General features: G+C 41.0%; 5 protein-coding genes across 9 annotated transcripts; 2 read left to right on the forward strand and 3 right to left on the reverse strand.

The window, feature by feature from the left end:
• LOC104811699 (actin-related protein 8) lies at positions 1–4,043 on the reverse strand. Of its 2 annotated transcripts, XM_019202397.1 has the most exons (13): positions 3,636–4,041; positions 3,347–3,446; positions 3,028–3,113; positions 2,814–2,884; positions 2,637–2,704; positions 2,439–2,500; positions 2,257–2,354; positions 1,788–1,869; positions 1,430–1,572; positions 1,133–1,281; positions 686–819; positions 380–498; positions 1–123 (listed from the first exon to the last, which is right to left on the reverse strand). In XM_019202397.1, the coding sequence occupies exons 2-13, from the start codon at positions 3,355–3,357 to the stop codon at positions 46–48; spliced, it is 1,101 nt and encodes a 366-aa protein (XP_019057942.1). In that variant the 5' UTR covers positions 3,358–3,446; positions 3,636–4,041; the 3' UTR covers positions 1–45. The 2 variants fall into 2 exon arrangements, with proteins under 2 accessions (XP_019057942.1, XP_010536788.1); XM_010538486.1 differs by lacking the exon at positions 3,347–3,446 and having other exon boundaries at positions 3,636–4,043.
• Positions 4,044–4,487: 444 nt separating this feature from the next.
• LOC104811700 (uncharacterized WD repeat-containing protein C2A9.03) lies at positions 4,488–7,749 on the forward strand. 3 transcript variants are annotated; one of them, XM_010538487.2, is made up of 10 exons: positions 4,488–4,587; positions 5,174–5,339; positions 5,435–5,599; positions 5,697–5,783; positions 5,937–6,071; positions 6,190–6,300; positions 6,488–6,579; positions 6,664–6,769; positions 6,883–6,969; positions 7,081–7,749. In XM_010538487.2, exons 2-10 carry the CDS (start codon positions 5,196–5,198, stop codon positions 7,492–7,494), a joined length of 1,341 nt encoding a protein of 446 aa, XP_010536789.1. In that variant the 5' UTR covers positions 4,488–4,587; positions 5,174–5,195; the 3' UTR covers positions 7,495–7,749. The 3 variants fall into 3 exon arrangements, with proteins under 3 accessions (XP_010536789.1, XP_010536791.1, XP_010536790.1); XM_010538489.1 differs by having other exon boundaries at positions 4,490–4,587; positions 5,184–5,339; XM_010538488.2 differs by lacking the exon at positions 4,488–4,587 and adding an exon at positions 4,606–4,869.
• A 1,437-nt stretch (positions 7,750–9,186) lies between these two features.
• Positions 9,187–11,047, forward strand: LOC104811702 (zinc finger protein ZAT9). Its single transcript, XM_010538490.1, has 2 exons — positions 9,187–9,264; positions 9,352–11,047. The coding sequence occupies exon 2, from the start codon at positions 9,368–9,370 to the stop codon at positions 10,745–10,747; it is 1,380 nt and encodes a 459-aa protein (XP_010536792.1). The 5' UTR covers positions 9,187–9,264; positions 9,352–9,367; the 3' UTR covers positions 10,748–11,047.
• A 685-nt stretch (positions 11,048–11,732) lies between these two features.
• On the reverse strand, positions 11,733–14,610 carry LOC104811703 (WPP domain-interacting protein 1-like). The gene is made up of 3 exons (XM_010538493.2): positions 14,184–14,610; positions 12,751–13,808; positions 11,733–12,574 (listed from the first exon to the last, which is right to left on the reverse strand). The coding sequence occupies exons 2-3, from the start codon at positions 13,766–13,768 to the stop codon at positions 11,835–11,837; spliced, it is 1,758 nt and encodes a 585-aa protein (XP_010536795.1). The 5' UTR covers positions 13,769–13,808; positions 14,184–14,610; the 3' UTR covers positions 11,733–11,834.
• A 94-nt stretch (positions 14,611–14,704) lies between these two features.
• Positions 14,705–19,961, reverse strand: LOC104811704. Of its 2 annotated transcripts, none has more exons than XM_010538494.2 (4): positions 19,816–19,961; positions 18,675–18,903; positions 16,941–17,964; positions 14,705–16,770 (listed from the first exon to the last, which is right to left on the reverse strand). In XM_010538494.2, the coding sequence occupies exons 2-4, from the start codon at positions 18,806–18,808 to the stop codon at positions 14,968–14,970; spliced, it is 2,961 nt and encodes a 986-aa protein (XP_010536796.1). In that variant the 5' UTR covers positions 18,809–18,903; positions 19,816–19,961; the 3' UTR covers positions 14,705–14,967. The 2 variants fall into 2 exon arrangements, with proteins under 2 accessions (XP_010536796.1, XP_010536797.1); XM_010538495.2 differs by lacking the exon at positions 19,816–19,961 and adding an exon at positions 19,721–19,777.
• Positions 19,962–20,249: the final 288 nt, after the last annotated feature.

Genomic DNA, 20,249 nt, shown 5'->3' on the forward strand with positions numbered 1-20,249 from the left:
TTTTTTTTTGGGGGGGGGGGGAGCAGGAGAAGAGAGCGGAAAGATTCACCACATGAGGTTCAGTCTTGACTTGCGACGGAACTGCTTCTTTGTCATGCACCACGGACCAGGAAAGGTACTTAGCTGCACATAATCCACAGATAAGAGACCCAACCATGTGAGATTTCAAGCCATTCACTCACTAAAACGTGCAGCATTTACTCCTCTCCAACAATACACAAGCATGTATATAGGTCGGTAACGAGTGAGAGGTGGTTTTCGGACCAAGGGTTTGTACTCAAGAACTAATACGCCTTTTTCTTGGAAACATTCAATTAACATAGCAGAGTTTGTGACAAGTGGACAATGGAATTAGAGAGACACAGGAATATGGACTTACATTACTGATAAGCTTTGCCCCATGCCATGCTGTGTCTACACCATAAGGAGGAGGAATTACTCTGACCCCATTGACGGTGGATGTAGGGAGGAGGCCATGCAGTTCTTTGTGTAGCCTTTCTGGATGCAGCACAAGAGAACACAATACCATAAGCACATCATTCATGCATATCTTCGAGGGAGATTTTTTCAAATACATTCCAAAATTTATTTCGCAAGAAATCTGGATTACTTGCGGAAGCAAAACAGCAAAAGATATTTTTTGGCACTCAAAATCTTTGAACAAAGAGTAAAGAGATGACTGTACCAGCAATTCCTGGCAAACATGCACTTCCCCCAGCCAATACAACAGTCTTGAACCAGCTATCATCCCCCGTAAGTTCAGCCGCTTCACAGTGGTCCATGCAGAGTGCAACAGCCTGATGCAAACCCATTGCACGCCTGTTTTGGGAATCGTAGGTAAAAGACTAATCAGAAGACTATTTATCATGGTCAAAAAAGTTGACCCAAGTCTGGAGTTTTGGCAGTCTTTCAAGAGGAAAGGAAGCCAGTGCTAGAGATGCTTTAGTTCAGATTGGTGGAAGGTAGAAAACTTAATAGCATTTCAATGCGAAATAACGGAAATATAGCATGTTTGTGCACTATCCTTTCTGGTCAAATGATTGTGTTTTTAGTTTCCGACTCCTCAGGACTAATATAGGAGGAATCTAAACAGTATACTTGTCCTCAAGGCAACAAATAAGAGCAGCCTTACATTCCAGCAAGACGAGGTTGGAACAATATTTCTCCTGTTTGAAAACGCTCTTTCGATAAAGTAAACCATCCTTCACCAGCAACTTCCATTGAAGCTTGTGTGTCTCTCGAAAGTTCAGCTTTATAATCAGCAGCCACATAGCATATGTTCTACATTCCCACAAACCGTAAAAGCAACACAGAGATTAATTATATTCAAAGAACTACAACCGGTAACTTCCAATTGTGTTTTATGACCTCCTGCTAACACATAAGCACCTCTTCAATTCCCAGGAAAAGAAGGCTAGAAGGCTTCTACCTCTTTTAATGTACGAACGGTGTAAAGCGATTGAAAAGGAATGTTGTTCTCTTGCATCTTCTCCTTGAGAAAGCTAGTGAGTTTCAATGCTCCAAACCCAATGACTTCTATGCCTACCTGACGCATCACCTTACCATGCAAAACTGTAAAACCCCCAGTCAAAGTTAAAAATGCAGAAAAGATCAGTCAGAGGGAGACACAAGGAGCTCCAAAACAACAGATTTCTTCACATAAATCATCTTTGTCACAAAACAACCTCAGTTCAGATTAAGATAACACACGTGAGATAATGGCGATAAAACAACCTCTTCACAACATATGGAGCACAAGGAGTTAAAACACAGAATAAAAAGCTCACTTGGAAGAATTGTTGTGACGTGAAAACCAATATTAACAACAATCCCAGATGTCCGTCTTGCAGAATAGAGAGCCAAAATAGCCTGAATATTATAGGACAGGTCATTCGTCGATAAATGCAAGGCATGTAAATATTCATGGACAATGAATTCATTAGTTAAGCTATACTCTCCTTTTTTTTTCGAGCACTGTTACACTTCTCTAGTAAAAGGTGACAAGATGTATCCAATTCAAAATATATCAAGTTAGAACCCATCCATTCCTTTGGGTTTCGGCTTTTAAAGCATAAAAAATATTGCTTCATTTGATTGTGACTTGTACCAAATTGATCCTGCTGAAGAACTTGAGAAGGGAATTCCTTAAAAGTCATCGTGTTGGCTTTCACAGCCTCTTCTGTAGAGATATACCCGATATATACTATTCGGACAAATACCTCTGGAAAGGACATAAGAAGTGAAACAAAGACTTGCCTGGTTAACAGCACAAACAGCAGGAACATTCATATCAAACAAGACTGAAAGTATAGCCGATTTAAGCTGCCGCCTCGATGCCTTGGCTGATTCAGTATCTGAAAACTCAAGAAGGAAGAAACCATAAAAACCGGGACCAGATTATGTGATCCTGAAGGTAAATGAGTTCATCTGTATCTAACCATCAAAATGGCACACGGGGAAGGTCAGCACTACCGGCTGCATAGATGGTTTTACTTGCATCCTACAAAAGATGTTTGAGGTATTAGCTTAGTAACTCAAAAGCCGAATCCATATGTCAATAAGTGGAAAGACTCAAAGCTACAGCAGCTAGTGATGTACCAAATTTGCAGACACTGACACGAAATGATAACTCAAACCTGGTGAAAATGGTTGCAAAGAACTGTTGAAGTCTAGAGTATATTGGTGACTCAACGTTGCCAAACTCCTATCCACATAATTAGACAAGTTATCTTGTGTAGTGGTGTGAAAAGACAAGATCCCTGAATGGTGAACAAAATCAAATAACTTGATTATCTCATCAAACAAAACCCCACCAGAAATGTTGCTGAGCGTCCAGATGGACAAGCATACTTGCTCCAACCATACTTGCAATATCCAGAGCCACCTTTTATGACACAGCCACCAATGGCAAATACACAGATATAGATATAATGGTAAGTGCCAAGTATAATTAACGAGAAGGCTAAACAAACCATTACAACAACAAGGCAGTTGTCACAATTTCATTATGGAAGTCATAATTCATACCGTCGATTATAATGGAACCGGGAACTTGTGCCCTCTGGCCATAAATGCGCATGAATGACAACTCCCCTGTATGAGTAGAGTACATTCTGCAAAGCAAATATTTCTTCACAAAACCATATTTTTTCCAGAAATTAAAAGCTATAACTTCCCAAAAGTTACTTCATCACCATATCATCAAAATAACATCCAATTCGATGGCCTTGTTCCAGCATGCATACCAGTAGACAGTTTCTTATCACTAATAAACAGTTTCTCATCGATTGATTATGCCCATGAATCACGATGATGAAAAAAAAAGGAAAAAAGCGAATCCAGAAACCTGATCCGCATCCTTGAGACCTAATCTCGGCTACTTTTAGCTGAATTATATGCATTCTCTCGTGGGCAACTCAAATGATCCTTCTATGATCAATCAGAAACTACAGTGGAAAAAAGAAGAAGATCAATTTAGCACCAAAACCTAAATCTCTCCTCAGAATTGGAATATTCAGTACACCATCGTTCTTGCTCTATCTACGATAGCACCTTCAATGTCATCCCGCTTCTTTCCGGGAGTTTCCTCCGGCGATCAAGCAAAAAAATGGAACAGAAGAGAATTCATGACTCACCGAAGAGGAAATCCCAATCGCAAATTCATTTCCGCGAAGAAAATGGAGTCCCAGGGCTCCTGGGAACACTGGAGATAGAATATCCAGAGACGATTATCGCTAACCAAAGAATTCCAGGCCCTGCACGATAAGCTCAATTTCACCGCATCTCTCGGTCCGATCAATCTCAGAATCTGAATCAGTATATCCATCGGTAATTGATCAAACGCCCCCAGAGATGACGGCGCAGAGACCCGAACCGCACGCTGACCCGCCGAGTCATTGCCACTGCTCGAGCGATTCCACACCGATCCCCACACCTTCCTCAGTATCATGGCCTTCCTCCGGCTCCGGCTCTCCGTCTCGGCGCTTCGAGAAAATTCGAGAATTTTCCAGGGACAAGAGAGTCGTGTATAGGCATACAGTGTTTTGTGGAATGTGGAGGCGAAGCTCTGACGTAAGTGATAAACGTGGACTGTTTTGATAAAGACACGTGGCATCACCGCTTTGATTTATCTCACACACTCGCAAGATTAGATCGTGAGATCATTGCCACGTGTAATCTAAATCTCCGTCTACTCAAATGACCCACTTGTATGGCAACAATGTCACAACGGACCACTTGAAACTATTGAAGCTCCAAGTTTGTCGATTTTTTTTTTTTACAAAGTAGTGTATATTCCACATGATTATTTAATAATAACATCAATAGTGATACAAAATTTGAGAGAGAAAAAAGAATTACGTCAGATTGTTTTATATACCATTCACAAAAAAAAAAAGACAATTATTTTCACCGCCAAAAGCAATAGGATTTTATTTTATTAAATTTAATGAGAACAAAATAAATAAATGGCTGCGGGCAGAATATAAAACCCGTAAAAACTTCATTTGGGACAGCGATATATAATTTCGATTCTCAGATCCGCAGATTATCTAATTCGCGTCAAATCTCTACCGGCTTTCAAACTGGGTATCTCTGCATTTCTTAAAATTTTCGTCTCCATTCTGCCATGATTTTACCGATTCTAGGGTTTTCTGGGTTGATGAAGATCTCTAGCGTCTGTATCTATTGTTCCTGTTTCTAGGGTTTTGATAATTTGAATAAGCATCGAAGGAATTAACCTTTATTACGGTTCTTAGGGTTTTTAAGATTTGTCTTGTTTCATGGATTTCATTTTTGGGTTTTTTCCGCGTCATGTCTAAATTCGGCTGGAGAAATATGTTGATCTGTATCCTTGTTCCCGTAGTTGTGGTAAGCATAATGCAAAATTTGGAACCCTTTCTTATATTGGAGCCTTATTGTTGTTTCACAATGAGGAGAATCACCAATTTGTTATATGAAATGAGAACTGGGCAAGGAAAAATTCGAGCTTGATGCATCAGCTCAAGAAATTTTCCTGTTGCCAATCTTTAGTTTGTATATGTTATGATAATTCTTGGTTAGTAACAGGTAGATATTGTTGTTCTTCTCATTTCGACATCCGAAACATTCAGTGGTTGTGTTATTACACCATGTTGATGTTGTTTGTTTGGTGGTTGTGATCAAGGCCTTTCAGTTCTGTGCAGGTTGATCTCACCATGTCTGGCTACCATGGTGACGAGGCCGAAGCTGAATACATGGCTGATGAGTATGATATGGAAGATGTAGATGACATGGATGCAGAGTTTCATGGCAGGGATATCGAGGCATCTGACTCCGAAGTTGAAGAATATGACAACTTGGTCTCTGATTCTTTCTCGGGTTCTTTTCAGTTTTCATGGCTATGATCTGTTTTTTTTTTCTCATCTCCCGACACTTTTTATACGCAATGTATTAGAACAAGTCTGCCGATACAACTGCTGCTCAAGCCCGGAAAGGGAAGGACATTCAGGGAATTCCTTGGGATAGACTTAGTATCACCAGAGAAAAGTACAGGAAAACTAGGCTAGAACAATACAAAAACTATGAAAATATCCCTAATTCGGGCGAGGCATCTGGGAAGGTGAGTTGCCTTTTTCCCGTTTCTTCCTGCCAACGTTATTGCATAGACATTGTTCTGTTTGTGCTATGCTCACTCTGGCTTTATCCATTGGAACCAGGACTGCATAAATACCGAGAAAGGCAGCTCTTTCTACACGTTCAGGAGGAATTGTAGATCCGTGAGATCAACTATTCTTCATTTTCAGGTTTGTCAATCGTATTCTTGCAGTTAACCACATGTTTTTTAATGTTCTTCCACCCCCAAGATGAGTCATATACCGTTCTTTATCCGCATATTTTCGGTGGACGATTGTAAGCTGATTTCACGTTGGGTGTTCATTTCTTCTCGTGTTTTGCAGCTGAGGAATTTGGTATGGGCTACATCTAAGCACGATGTTTACCTGATGTCGCACTTTTCTATCGTCCACTGGTCAACTTTGACATCTGCCAAGAACGAAGTTCTTAATGTTTCAGGTCATGTGGCTCCGACTGAGGTGCTTTTCCTGGAAACCAAACCATATGCAAATTATGCAACCCGTTTTTAGTCATTTGTGTCGGCATTTCTATTCTTGTTTCTCGCGTTTCTCTTAGCTTATATCCGGGTTTTTTCAGAAACATCCCGGAAGTTTATTGGAAGGATTTACCCAGACACAGATTAGCACTATGGGAGTAAGAGATAGACTGCTAGTTGCTGGTGGATTTCAGGGAGAACTCATTTGCAAGGTCGGTTACAGTGGCCTTGAATTAATTTTTTCAAGAGCGTGATAAGGATATACCAATCATCAATCTTGGCTTCGATTTTGGCATGTAGAACCTGATTTGAGATTGCTGTAACTAATACAAAATGCAGAACAATCTGTTAATCCATGTCCCTGACTCGGTAAATTTGTCGTTTTTGTGATGTAAACAGCATCTTGATAGACCTGGTGTAAGCTTCTGCTCACGCACAACAAATGATGAAAATGCGATCACGAATGCAGTAGATATATATAGGACCTCGAGGTATGTATTGTACTCTTGTCTTGATTTTGTGTAAGCCATACGATGGTGAAGATCTAAATAGAAAAAAATCTGTATGATGCGTAGTGGTGCACTGCATTTCATGGCCTCGAACAATGATTGCGGAGTCAGAGATTTCGATATGGAGAGATATCAACTTGTCCAGCACTTCCGTTATCCATGGCCAGTTAACGTGAGTGGATATGCTTTTTTTATTACCCTCTGCTTGTTCTTGCCAGAAAATTTGGCATTTCAATTGGGTTAAGGCGATCTGAAATTCTTGTTCCCGATTTCGAAACTATGCAGCATACATCTCTCAGTCCCGACGGTAAACTAATCGCGGTCGTCGGAGATGACCCGGATTGCCTGTTGGTCGATTCCAGCAACGGAGAGGTACTGTAAAACACAAGCTGTTCTTCCTGTTTTGTCTTGCGGGCTTATAAAGTTTCCGACTTTGACACTGAATAATGGGTTTGAACTTGAACTTAACGATCTTTTTTTCAGACGGTCGCGACGCTGAAAGGGCATTTAGACTACTCGTTTGCGTCAGCTTGGCGTCCCGATGGCGTCACTTTCGCCACGGGAAATCAAGACAAGACCTGTCGGATCTGGGACATTAGAAACCTGTCGGGATCAGTGGCTGTCCTAAAGGGCAATCTGGGGGCCATCAGGTCCATACGGTACACATCGGACGGACGGTACATGGCAATGGCCGAGCCAGCAGACTTCGTCCATATCTACGACACGAAAACTGGGTACGCGAAAGAACAAGAGATCGATTTCTTCGGCGAAGTCTCCGGCCTATCCTTCAGCCCCGACTCCGAGTCTCTGTTCGTCGGTGTCTGGGACCGGACGTACGGCAGTCTCCTCGAGTACGGACGAGCCAGGGACTACTCCTATCTCGATTCATTCCTCTGAATTCTCTCCACACACACACCACACACACACACACATATATATATATATATATCACCAAAAAAAAAAAAGAGGAACTCAAGATTTGATTCGGAGGTTGTCTGAGCAAGTGTTTTGTGTTGTGGGGGAAAATGTACATTATCCTGAGGTTGGAGATTGTCTGCTGTGTGTTTCGGTTGTAATCTTTGTTCTGATATCCAAAATCACCAAAAATACTATATGTTAATAGCATCTAAATGAATATTACTAGTTTGAATACGTCTTTGCATTGTTGGACCGACTGTATATAACATAATGTATTTGTTTCATGTACAATTGGTTCCACTGAATAAAATTATGAATTGTGAAGAAGTATTATTACCTTATATTATAATGAAATGTGCTGCTCTTTATTCTCATGAACAAAAATGCATGTCTTGTGGGAGTGGCCCTCCACTCCAACTATATAGCTCGCGCCCAAGATCGATTTTTTATGGAAATTTATTTTGACAGTCCTTTATTCGTTTATTTTGATTATCTTTAGTATATATATATATATATATATCTATAGATGCAGATTTGTGGTACGTATAATGTTTTAGAAAATTTAAGCGATATTGTTAGATAGATGGCGAAATCTTTAATTCGTCATTAAATTGAATTAATGACGGATTAGAAAACAAATAACCAACGGAAGTCTACATTAATATTATTATTACTAGAAAGTATTACAATTTGTATATATACGTGTACACATACGTATTAAATACAGATCGGGAAAACTCTGACTGAACCAAAGGGTTTGGATTTTTGGAAAACCGCGTGGACCGAAGTATAATGGAGCCCTAGTTTTGGAGAGATTCCTCGACTTAAAGAGATAAACACTCGCGTAGGAAGAAACCCAAATTATTTGTTATTTTTCCATTAATGATAACTCCTTTCGGGAATCTCAATCAAATATTTTCTTTAGTTATATCACAGATTTTACGAATATATAAATCGTGATTTTCTTGCCTAAACCCACGAATATTAATAATTGTAATCAATCACGGATGTGCATTTATCATTAATTAACCACGCACGCACGACTCCTAAGGGCGTGTTTGCCCCTACGACAATAAAAAAAGGCTTCATCTTTCTCCAAACGCGGGTTTTCCGAGAAATCGCGTTTCGCGTTTCCTAAACCGGTGCCGAAATTTGGAAACTTGATTGCTTTTTTGGCATCCAGTTGTAGGAATTGGAAAGGTATTTACAGAAAAGAATGTGCAAAGTACCAAAAATAAATAAATAAAAAGTTTCAGGCTTTCAGATTAAAATCTTCCGTTACTAATGACGAAGCTGTTATCTAAGCATCCAAACAGGGGCCTTAGTAGGTTAATAGTATTAGAGTGGGTAACATATCTCGAATGGTTTGGTAAGTGGCTAAGTGCTAAGATACAACACAATATATACACCTATATATATATATATCTCTTTTTAATCACGAAAATAATTTTCTTTTTTAAAAAGGGTTTTGTTATTTTTTGCCTTGTAAATAACACAATTAATTAATTAAATAAATAAAAGATGTGATTTTGCCTAAACGTGAGACACAATCTGTAGAAGTCAGACTCTTCAACGCCTTCTTCTTCTTCTTCTTCTTCTTCTTCTTCTTCTTCAGTAATAGTTGCAGCCTCCTCTTGTTGCTCTGCTTCTCTCTTCTCATGTTCTGCAAATTCGATTCCAATCGAAGTCTGTAAATAGGTTAGTTCTGTCTGAGAACAGAGAGCTTCTTCAAGAGAATACAACAGTGTGGTGAGGGTTTGGCTTCTCTACCAAGTTAGGGCAATTTCAGACAGAGATACTCTGTTTTCGAGCTTTTGTTCTGTCTGGGTTTTTCAGCTGCTGGAGCAATACGATGGATGAGGAGGAGGCACAGTACGAGGCTTGTGAATTCTCGGCGGTTTCCAGTGGAGAAGCAGAAGCAGAAGCGAGATCAGGCCCGATCAAGCTTCGGATTCCGAATTTCAAATCCTTCGTGGAGGAAGATTACGACGATCGAGGAGCTAAAGACGTCGAAGACGAATCGGAAGAAGATCGAGATGGCGATCATGGAGCTGGAAACAAGGTCGAAGATGGAGGAGGAGAAGGTCAGACGCATATATGCTCTGAATGTGGCAAAGGGTTCAAGTCGGGAAAAGCTTTGGGAGGTCACAAGCGGATCCATGGCAATGAAACGAGCAGATCCAGGGAGAAACCCAGGATGATTATACCTCACAGTGCGAATCTAGAGCTCGTCCATGGATTCGTAGAGTTCGCTTGCTGCGTTTGTCGGAGGAAATTCACTTCCATGAAGGCATTGTACGGACACATGAGGTTTCATCCGGACAGGGGATGGAGAGGAGTTCAGCCTCCTCAAACCAGACCCGGTTCCTCCTCTTCCACACTCTCTCTTGACCATGATCACTTCAATTCTGATTATGATGGTGATGGTGATGGTGATGATGATGATGATGATGGTGGTGAGAACTCGGGATTCTCGGATTGTAACTTGGAATCCATTGTTCCTGATATGGTTGTCGACCTCAAGGAATCGACAAAGGGTTGGTCTATAACCGGGAAGAGAGGCAGGAGAAGCTCTTCGAAGGTTGAAACGAACCCGGAAGACGATATGCAAGAAGCTGTCAATGATCTGTTGATGCTAGCTAACGCAGAAACCGGTCCCGAAAAGCCTCGGAATCCCGACATTCTCGAGAGCTCTGAAAAGGCCGAAGAGAATGTTCTCGAGCAGAAGAAGATCAGAAGGAAGAAGAGGAGATTGTCAGATATGGAGAAAACGTCCAATCGAGACGAGCTTGATCATCATATTGACGGTACCAATCCGCCGAAACACGTGTGTGTGACCTGCAACAAGTCATTCCCTTCATACCAAGCTCTTGGAGGTCACAGGGCAAGCCACAACAAGGCCAAGAACGAGAGCTCCGGGGTCGGAGCCTACACGTTACTTGCGTCAGAAGCAACCGGCTTAGTCAGCGGTCAGGGATCAAACACGTCGGTCTCTAGCAACGGAGATCACCAATGCAACATCTGTCAGAAGAGATTTCCGACAGGGCAAGCTCTGGGAGGGCATAAAAGATGCCACTGGGTTGGACCAGCGGCTGAGGCTGCAGGGTCATCTACGAGCCAAGCTACCGATCAGACACAGGAAGCTAAAGTGCAGAGACCGGTCTTGAGCATTGACTTGAACGAGCCGCCGCCGAAAGAGGAGGGAAGCGGTGGAGAAACAACAGTCAGGTGAAGTTAAAAAAAAGGATTAGTCTAATCAAAGAGATTTTGGTTTTAGAGTCACAACATGTTGGATTAAGGTTAAATACAACACAGAGAAAGAGAGAGAGAGAGAGATTGGGTTTTGGAGTTTGGAGTTTGGAGAGAAACCCAGTTTGGTTCTTGTTTCTGTTTTGGTGGGGTCTTTGTAGCTTTTTATTTTCCCTTGATTTCCTTTGCTTCTCTGATGAGTTCACTATAAAGCATGATGGTTTTCAGTTGCAGAAAAATCCAAAAAGGACTGTCTCTGTCTTCTCTTTCTTCCCCTTTTAAACCAAGATTTTTGGGTAAAGCCAATGTTTCATTAGTGACATTTAGCCTTAAGACAGTCTCTCTTCATTGTTTTTCATCCAACCATGTCATCAAAGATTGAAACTTTCACCAGTTCCATAGATCCAGTTATCCTTTTTTGTTATGGTTTTACTTGGAGAAGTGACTTTTCATGTTCCAGATTATGTGTTTCTTGTACACCGCACACCCAGGAAACAGCATCCACAAGTTCTCTGGTAATATATTCAAATGGGAATATGCAGACTTTGGTTGGTGGGGTCCAGAGTTGATAGGGTCCTCAATCTTTGTCTGTTTCCAACACAAAACTCCCCAAGCTCACCACTTTAAATCACCTAAGACAACAAGATATATCATGTATATATATAATATATTATTTTGGTCTAAAATCCAATACGTGGGCATTGTTCTTTTTCCTCTGTTTGAGCATTCAGACGCTGTCACATTTAGGGGAAAAGAAATAAACTAAGTGTTAAAGAAGTCTCTGTCAAAGTCTCAACTTGCTGCCGCTGTGTGGCATTGGACCGGTTCTTGGTAGGTACCACCAGAAATCATAACACACACACACACACACAAAAAAAAAAGAACTTGTCTTGCAACTGACAAAAAAATTGACAAAAGCAGCAATATTTTGAAGCATACATGTGATGTCATGCCATTGCAACACCAAAAAGCTTGAAACTGTTTCCTGATTTTATTACAAGTGTTGAAAATTTTGGAGCCAATATGTTACAGAAAAACCAAGATTGCATAAAACAAAAAGAAACCCCATCTCATGTGGGTACAACAATCTCTGACTCTGGCAACATTTGAGAGATGAACAGATAAACTACTACAAGCAGTAAAACTAACTGTAAAAGCAGGCACGAACTAGTTCTGCGTGCTCTCTTCTTGATCTTGTGCATTTCTCGAGTTTCTACTATGTCTCCACAATGCTTTTCCAGATCTCGTGCCCGGTTTCTCAAGATCTCAGCTTTCGTTTCTGCTTTCCCGAGCTTGCTCATCACCTCGTGAGCTTCTTCCTCTACCAGTCCCTTTTGCTCTTCAAACAGCTTCATCTGTTTGTCTGATACCGTCTTTAAGTTTTCTATGGATCTTGACAGTATCATATATTCGATCTCGGCCTCAATCTTTTGCTGGAATGCGTCTTCGACCCCTATTTCCGTTCCTCTGAAACCTTCCTGCTGTGATGCTGAAGTGCTTTCAACTTCTTCCCCGGAAAATTTGTTAAGATTCACCATGGACTCCAGTTCACGAATCCGTGACTCTTTCATCTCAAGCATAGACCTTGTTTCCTCCAGTTTGACCTCTAAGTATTCTATGTTTTTCACGAAGGCTGATATTTGAGAATCTGAGGAAGTTGAATCCCTTTGTATTACCTTTCCACTCACTAACTGGTGAGATGAACTTGCTTCACTTGTCCGTTCTCCCGTTGCATGTATAGAACCGCTGTTATCAGCATGATGATGTAGCGTCATAGGCTCCTTCCCAATCTCCCGGAATTTCTGAATCTCTGTAACGGAAAACTCGACAAGTGATCATGGCAATGGATGATTCCACCAACAGCATAAAGTATATAACTATCATGAAACAGAGTTAGCTGGTGCAGACCCATCTATAACATGTGGAGGTAATAACAAAATGTGACACCATAGAATCAAATGAATGCCAAAAGGGTGAAATGTTTACCTTGCTCAAGAGCTTCTTGCAAGGTCAGGAAACTGTTGATGGACTCTGTTAATGGGTCCAAATCTCCCGAGAAGTAACTGTTCTTGGCAATAGACTCTGCTGACGAGTCTTCTTGTGAAAGTTCTTCAGCTTCTTCTCCAGCATTATCTTTCCTGCACGAGGTTTCTCCGTTGCTATGGGCTTCGCCACTATTTTCACCGTTGTAGTCCATCGCTCTCCAGCTCTGCTTTCTGCTACTCGAACTGCAGAAATCACCCTGCATAAAGACAAAGTTGGAGCCTCTCGAGTCAGATTCCACGCCGGAATGAGATTTCTCCTTCTTGATTTTGACCCCTTCTCCTCTAGACTTCTTACTGTTCTCAACCTGACTTTTTCCTCGTTGAGCTCTTTGATCTCCCAAATCAATCATAGCCTTTCCACCCAAATACTTTGCCCATTTTTTATCCCATGAATGACCCGTTGGCAAGTCAGACTCATACCTAGCCTTGGGAGCACTGGCTGCAGTCGAGGACTTGCTACTCCGATCCTCACTGATTTCCGAGTCCACACCAGCCGAAAAAGTAAGCCCAGCTGGCAATCTAGAATCAAGACTAGACCCAACAGAAGCCTGACTGTTTTCTTCGAGTTCTGGTGACCGGAAATGCATCTGTTTCGAGTGCGAATGGCCCGAACCAGACAACCCCCTCTTCAGAATTTTATTACTCTCCCAATTCGCAGACGAATCCTTTACAACATCTCTCCTTATCCGCCGCCATTTCCTCAAACCATAACCCTTTTTCATCGAAGGGGATGCTCCACCCGGTGATTTCGCCCCAGAAGAATCAAAGTTCACAGTTTTACCAAGCGAGTTATCATCCTTATCAGCTTCTGCTGAATGAACAGAGACCGGTTTCCCCCTCTCATCCAAGCATGGACCAGTACTCAGAATCTTTCCTTCATCAGCAGCATTTTCACATTGTTGGGTTACACTATTATCATCAACAGACTCAAGAACAGAGCCTTCACTCTTCAAATCCATTACTAGACAAAATTCCTACCCTTCTCCACTAATTTTCTCCCTCCAAAGTCGAGAGTGGATCAATATCAAGAACAGCAACCATCATTCCAGCAGTAACCGAAGCTCAAATCAATAAACGGGAAAAAAAGGAAATCCGGAAAAACCAAAGAAGCTATCAGAGCTCCCAAATTCAATCATAAGCATCAATATTCGACACTGATTCTCAATTCAGGGCAGAGAAATTTCATTTCCTTCCCGTTCTAAAATTACAAAACAAAAAACGAAAAAAAAGTCGCGAACTTTCGATAAGGGTCTTTTTACATTTTACAGAATACTTAGAGAAACGATTGATTGAAAAATCGAATCGAGCGTATAAATCAATCCAGCTGAATCAAACAAAGCACACGGTAATTGAGTCGAAATTGAACCAACGTACCTAAACCGAATCGTCAGAACGGAAACCACAGTGATTCCGTACACACAGATTGAAAATAAATAGAAGACGGTAGGAACCCTAATCCGATGAAAGATTTGCAGATTTATACCCGGGGAAAATTTCGCAGCATGAAGATACTTTTTTTTCCCCACGATCAATTGCTCTCAGCAATTTCCTTTTTTTTCATTTTCAACATACGACACGTGGCAAACCATGGGGCCCGCAGGACCGATGAGGATGTGATCTTATCTGGTTGGATCTAGAACTCCATTTGATGCACCGTTTAAAATTTGCACGTCACTGGATATTCGTTCGATGATGGATTCCAGTCGGCCAACCTCGCCGGAAGCGGCGGATTCCGACCAGGGGAAAGCTTGTCGGGAAAATAGACGGGGAAAAAGGCAGAAACTTTTTGGGTCAACCAAAGAAACGTTGGCGACTCAACATCATCATCAATACCTATAAACCCTCAGAATATATAACTCAAGATGATGTAGTTTAGAGACTTGACATGAAGAGGATAAACTTTAACACAACCTTTGGTGGGTTTCTTCTGCAAAGTGTTAGTTATCTCAAGATTTCTGCCTCTGTAAAACCTTACATATACAGCAAGTCTCGGAAGAGCTCTGAAGATACAGAGGCACAAGTCTCAAACAACTTAAAACATAGGATACTCGGTGGACATTTTAATCCAATACACGTTTTGTTCACAAAGCTCTCTCTATCTCTCTCTGTAGGATTCTCCCCTTCTCGTTGAACTGCAAAAAGTGGAAACTTGCAGAGACTAGCTTGGAGAAAAGTACCGTACAAGACCAAAACTGTAAGCTTCTGCAGTTGTTGTCTGTGGAGTTGCTGCTGAACTGGCATTGTTTCCAAAGTAGAGGCTGGAGTTGTAATGATGAGGTGTTTCATGGTGGAATGTCTGTAAACTACTCTCATAGGTTCCAGAAGGATCTAGAAACTGAGGGGTTGGTTTTGATGATGGGGTTGGAGCCTCTTCTCCTTGGTTAACCACCATTAAGTCTTTTCCCATCAGCCGCAACACCGGGTTGGGAGGACTTGTTGTTGTTGTTGTTGTTGTTGTTGCTGTTGCCGCTCTGTTCATGAACTTGCTCTGAAGATCCGAATCTTGGAAGATGTATGGCTCAAATGTATCAAGGAAAGTGTCAGATTTGCTCAGCGTTATGTTTGGATCAAGACATGATCTGGTTCTGGTTTCGGGAATGGTAATGGGAGAGGCTGCTGCCCTTTGCTTCAGTGGCTGAGACTCCTCCTGATGGTTTACAGTAAAACCCTCGGGAAATCTCTCCTTTCCTTGGCAACAACATGGCTGATCATTGCTTCTAAACAGGAAAGATCTCTTTTTGTAGGATGAAGGGTAGTCAGATGAGATCATTTCTTGGGAGGTTGAGAATTCCGGTGGAAGATTCGGGTGACTGGATCTAACCACAGCGGAATCTGAATGAGTAGAAACTGCCGAAAGAGGTGATTCAGATGAAATTCTGTCAGTGAGATCAAGCTGATCCAGGGAAGATTGAACCTGGCTCGTTATGACTGACGAGTTTCCAGGGTAATCATCTGAACCCATATCCCGAGGGCTAGGCAAAAACGATCCCGGAGGTCCAGGGATAGGAATGGGATCAACCTCCATGAATGAGCTTCCTTGTCCAACTCTAGAATCAGGTTCTGAACCCATATCCCGAGCAGTTTGGCCATAAACCATGTCTCCAACCTCCTCAGAGCAATACAGTTGTCCTTCATCCCCTTGAGAAATACCGCCATTACAGATCTCGATAGATGGTGGAGTATCAGACTGATAAAACTCAGTATCTGCACCATCGGTTTTGTCCAATGCATCATCTTCTTCACTGTTAGCTGCATCCTCTTCACTGCTTTCGTCGTCATCATCATAATTATCGTCACTACTGACTGTAGCGTTAAGGCTCATTAGGACATCATCTGTTTTACCACTGTCAGAATCATCATCCATTAATGCACGGTCTTGAGCCGCCTCAAACTCCCATTTCTCAAGTTCATCATCTTCTTTCTCTAAGAGATGAAACCGAGCTTTCTTCAGCTTCCTAAAAGGCTTAGCCTCGGATACAGACACCTTATCCACGGAGGCTGAGGAATTTTTGCGCGCACGACTTGCATGAGGAGATTCTTCCAAATACCTTGCTCCATCTGTGGAAACGACCTTCTCAGCAAGTGACCACTCCTTATTTTCAGTGATCCGGACTCTAGATGAAGGGCTTTGAGCGCTTTTACGTCTAAATGAAGTTCCACTCTTTCTAATAACTGGGGTCTCCTCGTAAGTTCTCCATATTTTCTCCTTGTTTAGAGGAGAAGAAACTGAATCAGACACAGCAGTCAACTTATGGGTTGGACTTCTCGACAACATTGGATCTCCCGACCAATCTTCATTCTCAAACGGCTCATCCTGTGACGGATGAAACTTATGCCCTCTCATGTTCAGCTTCCTAGACATTCCAGTTCGTTTTGATAGCAACCGCTGATTTAAAATTCTTGACTTTGCCCTCTCCATGCCGCTTCCTTCTCCCGAATACCCTTCTTGATACTCCGGTATCTGTTGCACAAGAGATTCAACACATTAGTTGCTGCTATCTATGGTTTTAGCTACACAAATCTCAGAATAAAAGTGCTTTTCAGAAATAATAATCATTTGAAAGGATAGCAGGGAACCTTGAACACAGTTCAAACCACTATGCTAAATTACGAGCTGAAAGAGAGACATACCTTGGAAGCATTGGCTTTCTGGGAGATGAGTTTTCTGCTTCGAGGAATGAGCCTTAGATATTTGTGATGTTTCTTTCCCCGGCAAACTTTCTTTCTCGTTGAACACCATTTGCCTCCTTTGCCTTCTTTTAAAGATTTTTTCTTTAAAGAGACACCCTTGTGCTCTCTCAACATAGGACTATTCTCTCTGAACTCGGATAAAATCCGCAGCTTTTTGCCCTTTCCATCAACATAAACAGGACCTACACCAACAGCTTCTCCATCCAAAGGAGCTGGAAAAACCTTCCGCTTCTTGCCTTTCTTGGACACTTCAGGCTTATCAGCAACCCAGTTAGAATACCTTGAAATCATAGTCCACATGGTTCCATTTCTTTTATCAAGCTCTTCCAATGTGCATCCCTTTGCAGTAGCATAAATATCAGTCATCGTTCTAACTCTCCTCGGCTTGATTCTTTGCCTGCTTGGCTTAGCGGGTGGTAGTGCTGAATCAGCAGACAGACACTGATCAATGTGAGCATTCAAGGTGGTGTTAGAAGCAGAAGAGAAGGTTTTACAGATGGGGCAAGTCTTTGAAGCCATTGATTCAGGAGTTGCAAGGAAATTATCTTCTTTAGACCCTCGATTCAAGCAGGCTCCAGATTTCGGTAATAGCCCACACTTCTTAACTGGGTTCTTGTCAATGGGGACTTTTATTTCCGATTTCAAAAAACTTACGGTGGGCAGAAAATCATTCTCAACTCCTTTTCTAGTCTCTTTGAGCGTCTGATTTGATCCAATATTATCTAGCTTGCTCTTGTCAGATAAACATGAAGGAATTATCGGTTCACCACTGGGTATGATTTGCTTCTCCAATGAACAAGCCTCGGAAGCAAGAATGTTTCCAGGGTGGTTTCCTACAGCACCAGGAGGCTGAAACGGCGGCAGCGGATCATTTATGCCATGTCTCAAACAAAGTTGCAAACTTTTCGGGGCAAATGGCCAGTTTTTCTTGATGTCCTTGCTCCGGTAACTACATACGTAATCTCTGCAGCATCATAAAGCCATAACTATAACATCAGGAAAAGATGGAAATGATAATTTTGTACTCAGAAAGGGAACAACTTCAAGCCAAGAAATTCCAAGAAAATGAACCCAAAAGGGGAAAAAAACAATTCACAGCAACAATAGCTGGAACTGTAAGAGAACTTAAGAAAAAGATGAAAAATGAAAGCTATATGAGATCATAACCAAAATCGAATATAGATTGCTACAACTTTGAGACAAGGGGAAAAAATGTGTCCAATGATCTGGATTAGATATTCCCAGTGAATTAATTGAAGGATGCTGAGCTCGTCACGTTGTCTCGTTGAGTTGGTATCATACAGTATGAACCAACGGATCAGAGAAAAAGATTATATAATGAAAAAAGGACAAGGTGAAAGAGTCAAGACCTACGTTGATATTGATTGAGCTATATCATAAACATAGAACAGGAAAAGGTTGAAAATTTTGAATCTGGCCCATTATAAGCAAAGCTCAAGGGATGGGAAGTAAGAGGGGTAAATAGTCTCAAGAGCTAGCCACGATGCCGACGAGCTTAGCCATGATCTGACCTATCATGAAAGAAAAGCCAGAGACTTGCTAAAACTGTGGTGAAAGAACTTCTGATCTCTCTTCAAAAAACCAAGAAATTGACCAAAGAAAAGGGAAAAAAAGGAACTTGAGGGGGAAATGAAAAGGAAACTGTTAGATTACCTGATGGAGAAATTAGGGAGATGAAGATTGTTGTGATGAGATTGACCTAACTCATCACAGGAACTGGTCAGATGTAAGAAACTGGAAGAAGATGAAGGGTCATTTGGAGGGTGGTTTTCAGTGGACAAGAACATCTGCTCCTTCCACCGTTACTGTTTGCCTCACTTCCAAACTTCTCCTCCTTACCCTTCTGCATAACACCAGATCTTTATCACCCAAACCTATGAGCCTACAAAAAAACACATGTATGTACACCAAGCAAAAGTCAAGAAAATTCGAGTTCTAATCTTCTTGAATAGGACAATACAGAAACCCAGAAATGGAAAGTGAATCCTAGAACTTGAAGATCCTTCTAGAACATTATTTCATGTGAACGGTGAACTACTTAAAGAGTAAATTTGGAGAAAGGAATTTCCTTTTTTTTCTGGTTAAGAGCACAAAGAGGAACAATTCTTCGCAAGCAAAAGATTGAATTTTTTTCCCCTCCTAGTTCTTTGAAAGAAAAAAAAAATGGGGTTCCAATCAGATTGGAGTGTTATTTTATGTGGGGAATCACAAGAAAAGTGAACTGAGACATCACAACAAGAAATAGCCAGCCACACAAAGATTAATAGATCCAAGTTAATCAAAACCCAGTTGGGAATTTAAACAAACAGATTGTGATCATAGAACCAAAATCATGGAAATTTCTTCAGAGGCCGAAAACACGAAGACATGGGCATGGTAAACAAGACGACAGAGGGATTTCCATGGATTCGAGAAGAAGAAACAACCTAACCAAGAGCAAAAGCCAACACGAGATTTGAGCTCAAAGGAGAAACAAATCTGGAAACTTGAATCGAAACCCAAATAATCCAAACTCTTTCCCTTGTCATGAACAGAAAGGACTTTTGAACAGTGTCCTCAGATGATTTAGCATCAACTCAGACAGAAATCCAAACAAAAGCACAAAACACAAATACCCATCACAAGATTACATGTTTGGGGTTTTAAAATCACACGTATACAAAGAAGAACCAGAAGAAGATCAATAAGAATACACAAACCTCAAGGGGATTCCAAACCAAGAATAGGAAGAAGAAGAAGAAGAACAATGTTCAAATAGTTTTTTTTTTCCAAAACAAAGAAAAAATACACAAACCTTAAGAGGATTTATTTCCCCTCGAGCTGGTTTTTGTTGCTAGGAAAAGAAAATTTACGAGCAAAGATGGCTGAGAGAGAGAGAGAGATTAAACTTTGAAGATGATAGAGAGAGACAAACTATAACCACGCACTAACACATCAAGAGGCATCAGGTTCCCCGAGAAATAAACAAAATGACTGAATAAAATAATAATAGGTAATGATGATAAATACATTTAATGGTAAATTATGTAATAAATAAATAAAAGAGAGCAATATTTATTAAAAAAATATATTTTTTTGTTACCTTTTTTACAAATACCCCGCCCTGTACCAAATGGGAAGTGAACTTGGTCAGTCTTCTCTTCTTGTCTAAGTGGATGCTAAATATCTGTATATATTTTAAATATTTTTTTTTTTTGATAAAATTATATATTTAAATTATTTCAAATA

The sequence above is a fragment of the Tarenaya hassleriana genome, unplaced genomic scaffold, assembly GCF_000463585.1.
Source record: "Tarenaya hassleriana unplaced genomic scaffold, ASM46358v1 Cleome2, whole genome shotgun sequence".
Taxonomy (NCBI): Eukaryota; Viridiplantae; Streptophyta; class Magnoliopsida; order Brassicales; family Cleomaceae; genus Tarenaya; species Tarenaya hassleriana.

Bases quoted from the DNA above. Each gene is read 5' to 3' on its own strand.
- LOC104811699 (XM_010538486.1), bottom strand. From the start codon at position 3,949: ATGATACTGAGGAAGGTGTGGGGATCGGTGTGGAATCGCTCGAGCAGT. The intron at 3,114-3,635 runs GTGAGTCATGAA...TTTGCTTTGCAG, and splicing joins CGATTGGGATTTCCTCTTCG to AATGTACTCTACTCATACAG. The intron at 1,870-2,256 runs GCAAGTCTTTGT...TATAATATTCAG, and splicing joins CTGTTTGTGCTGTTAACCAG to GCTATTTTGGCTCTCTATTC.
- LOC104811700 (XM_010538487.2), top strand. From the start codon at position 5,196: ATGTCTGGCTACCATGGTGACGAGGCCGAAGCTGAATACATGGCTGAT. The intron at 5,340-5,434 runs GTCTCTGATTCT...GCAATGTATTAG, and splicing joins TTGAAGAATATGACAACTTG to AACAAGTCTGCCGATACAAC. The intron at 5,784-5,936 runs GTTTGTCAATCG...CGTGTTTTGCAG, and splicing joins CAACTATTCTTCATTTTCAG to CTGAGGAATTTGGTATGGGC.
- LOC104811702 (XM_010538490.1), top strand. From the start codon at position 9,368: ATGGATGAGGAGGAGGCACAGTACGAGGCTTGTGAATTCTCGGCGGTT.
- LOC104811703 (XM_010538493.2), bottom strand. From the start codon at position 13,768: ATGGATTTGAAGAGTGAAGGCTCTGTTCTTGAGTCTGTTGATGATAAT. The intron at 12,575-12,750 runs GTAAACATTTCA...TTTCCGTTACAG, and splicing joins GCAAGAAGCTCTTGAGCAAG to AGATTCAGAAATTCCGGGAG.
- LOC104811704 (XM_010538494.2), bottom strand. From the start codon at position 18,808: ATGTTCTTGTCCACTGAAAACCACCCTCCAAATGACCCTTCATCTTCT. The intron at 17,965-18,674 runs GTAATCTAACAG...ATGATGCTGCAG, and splicing joins CTCCCTAATTTCTCCATCAG to AGATTACGTATGTAGTTACC. The intron at 16,771-16,940 runs GTATGTCTCTCT...CTTGTGCAACAG, and splicing joins AGAAAGCCAATGCTTCCAAG to ATACCGGAGTATCAAGAAGG.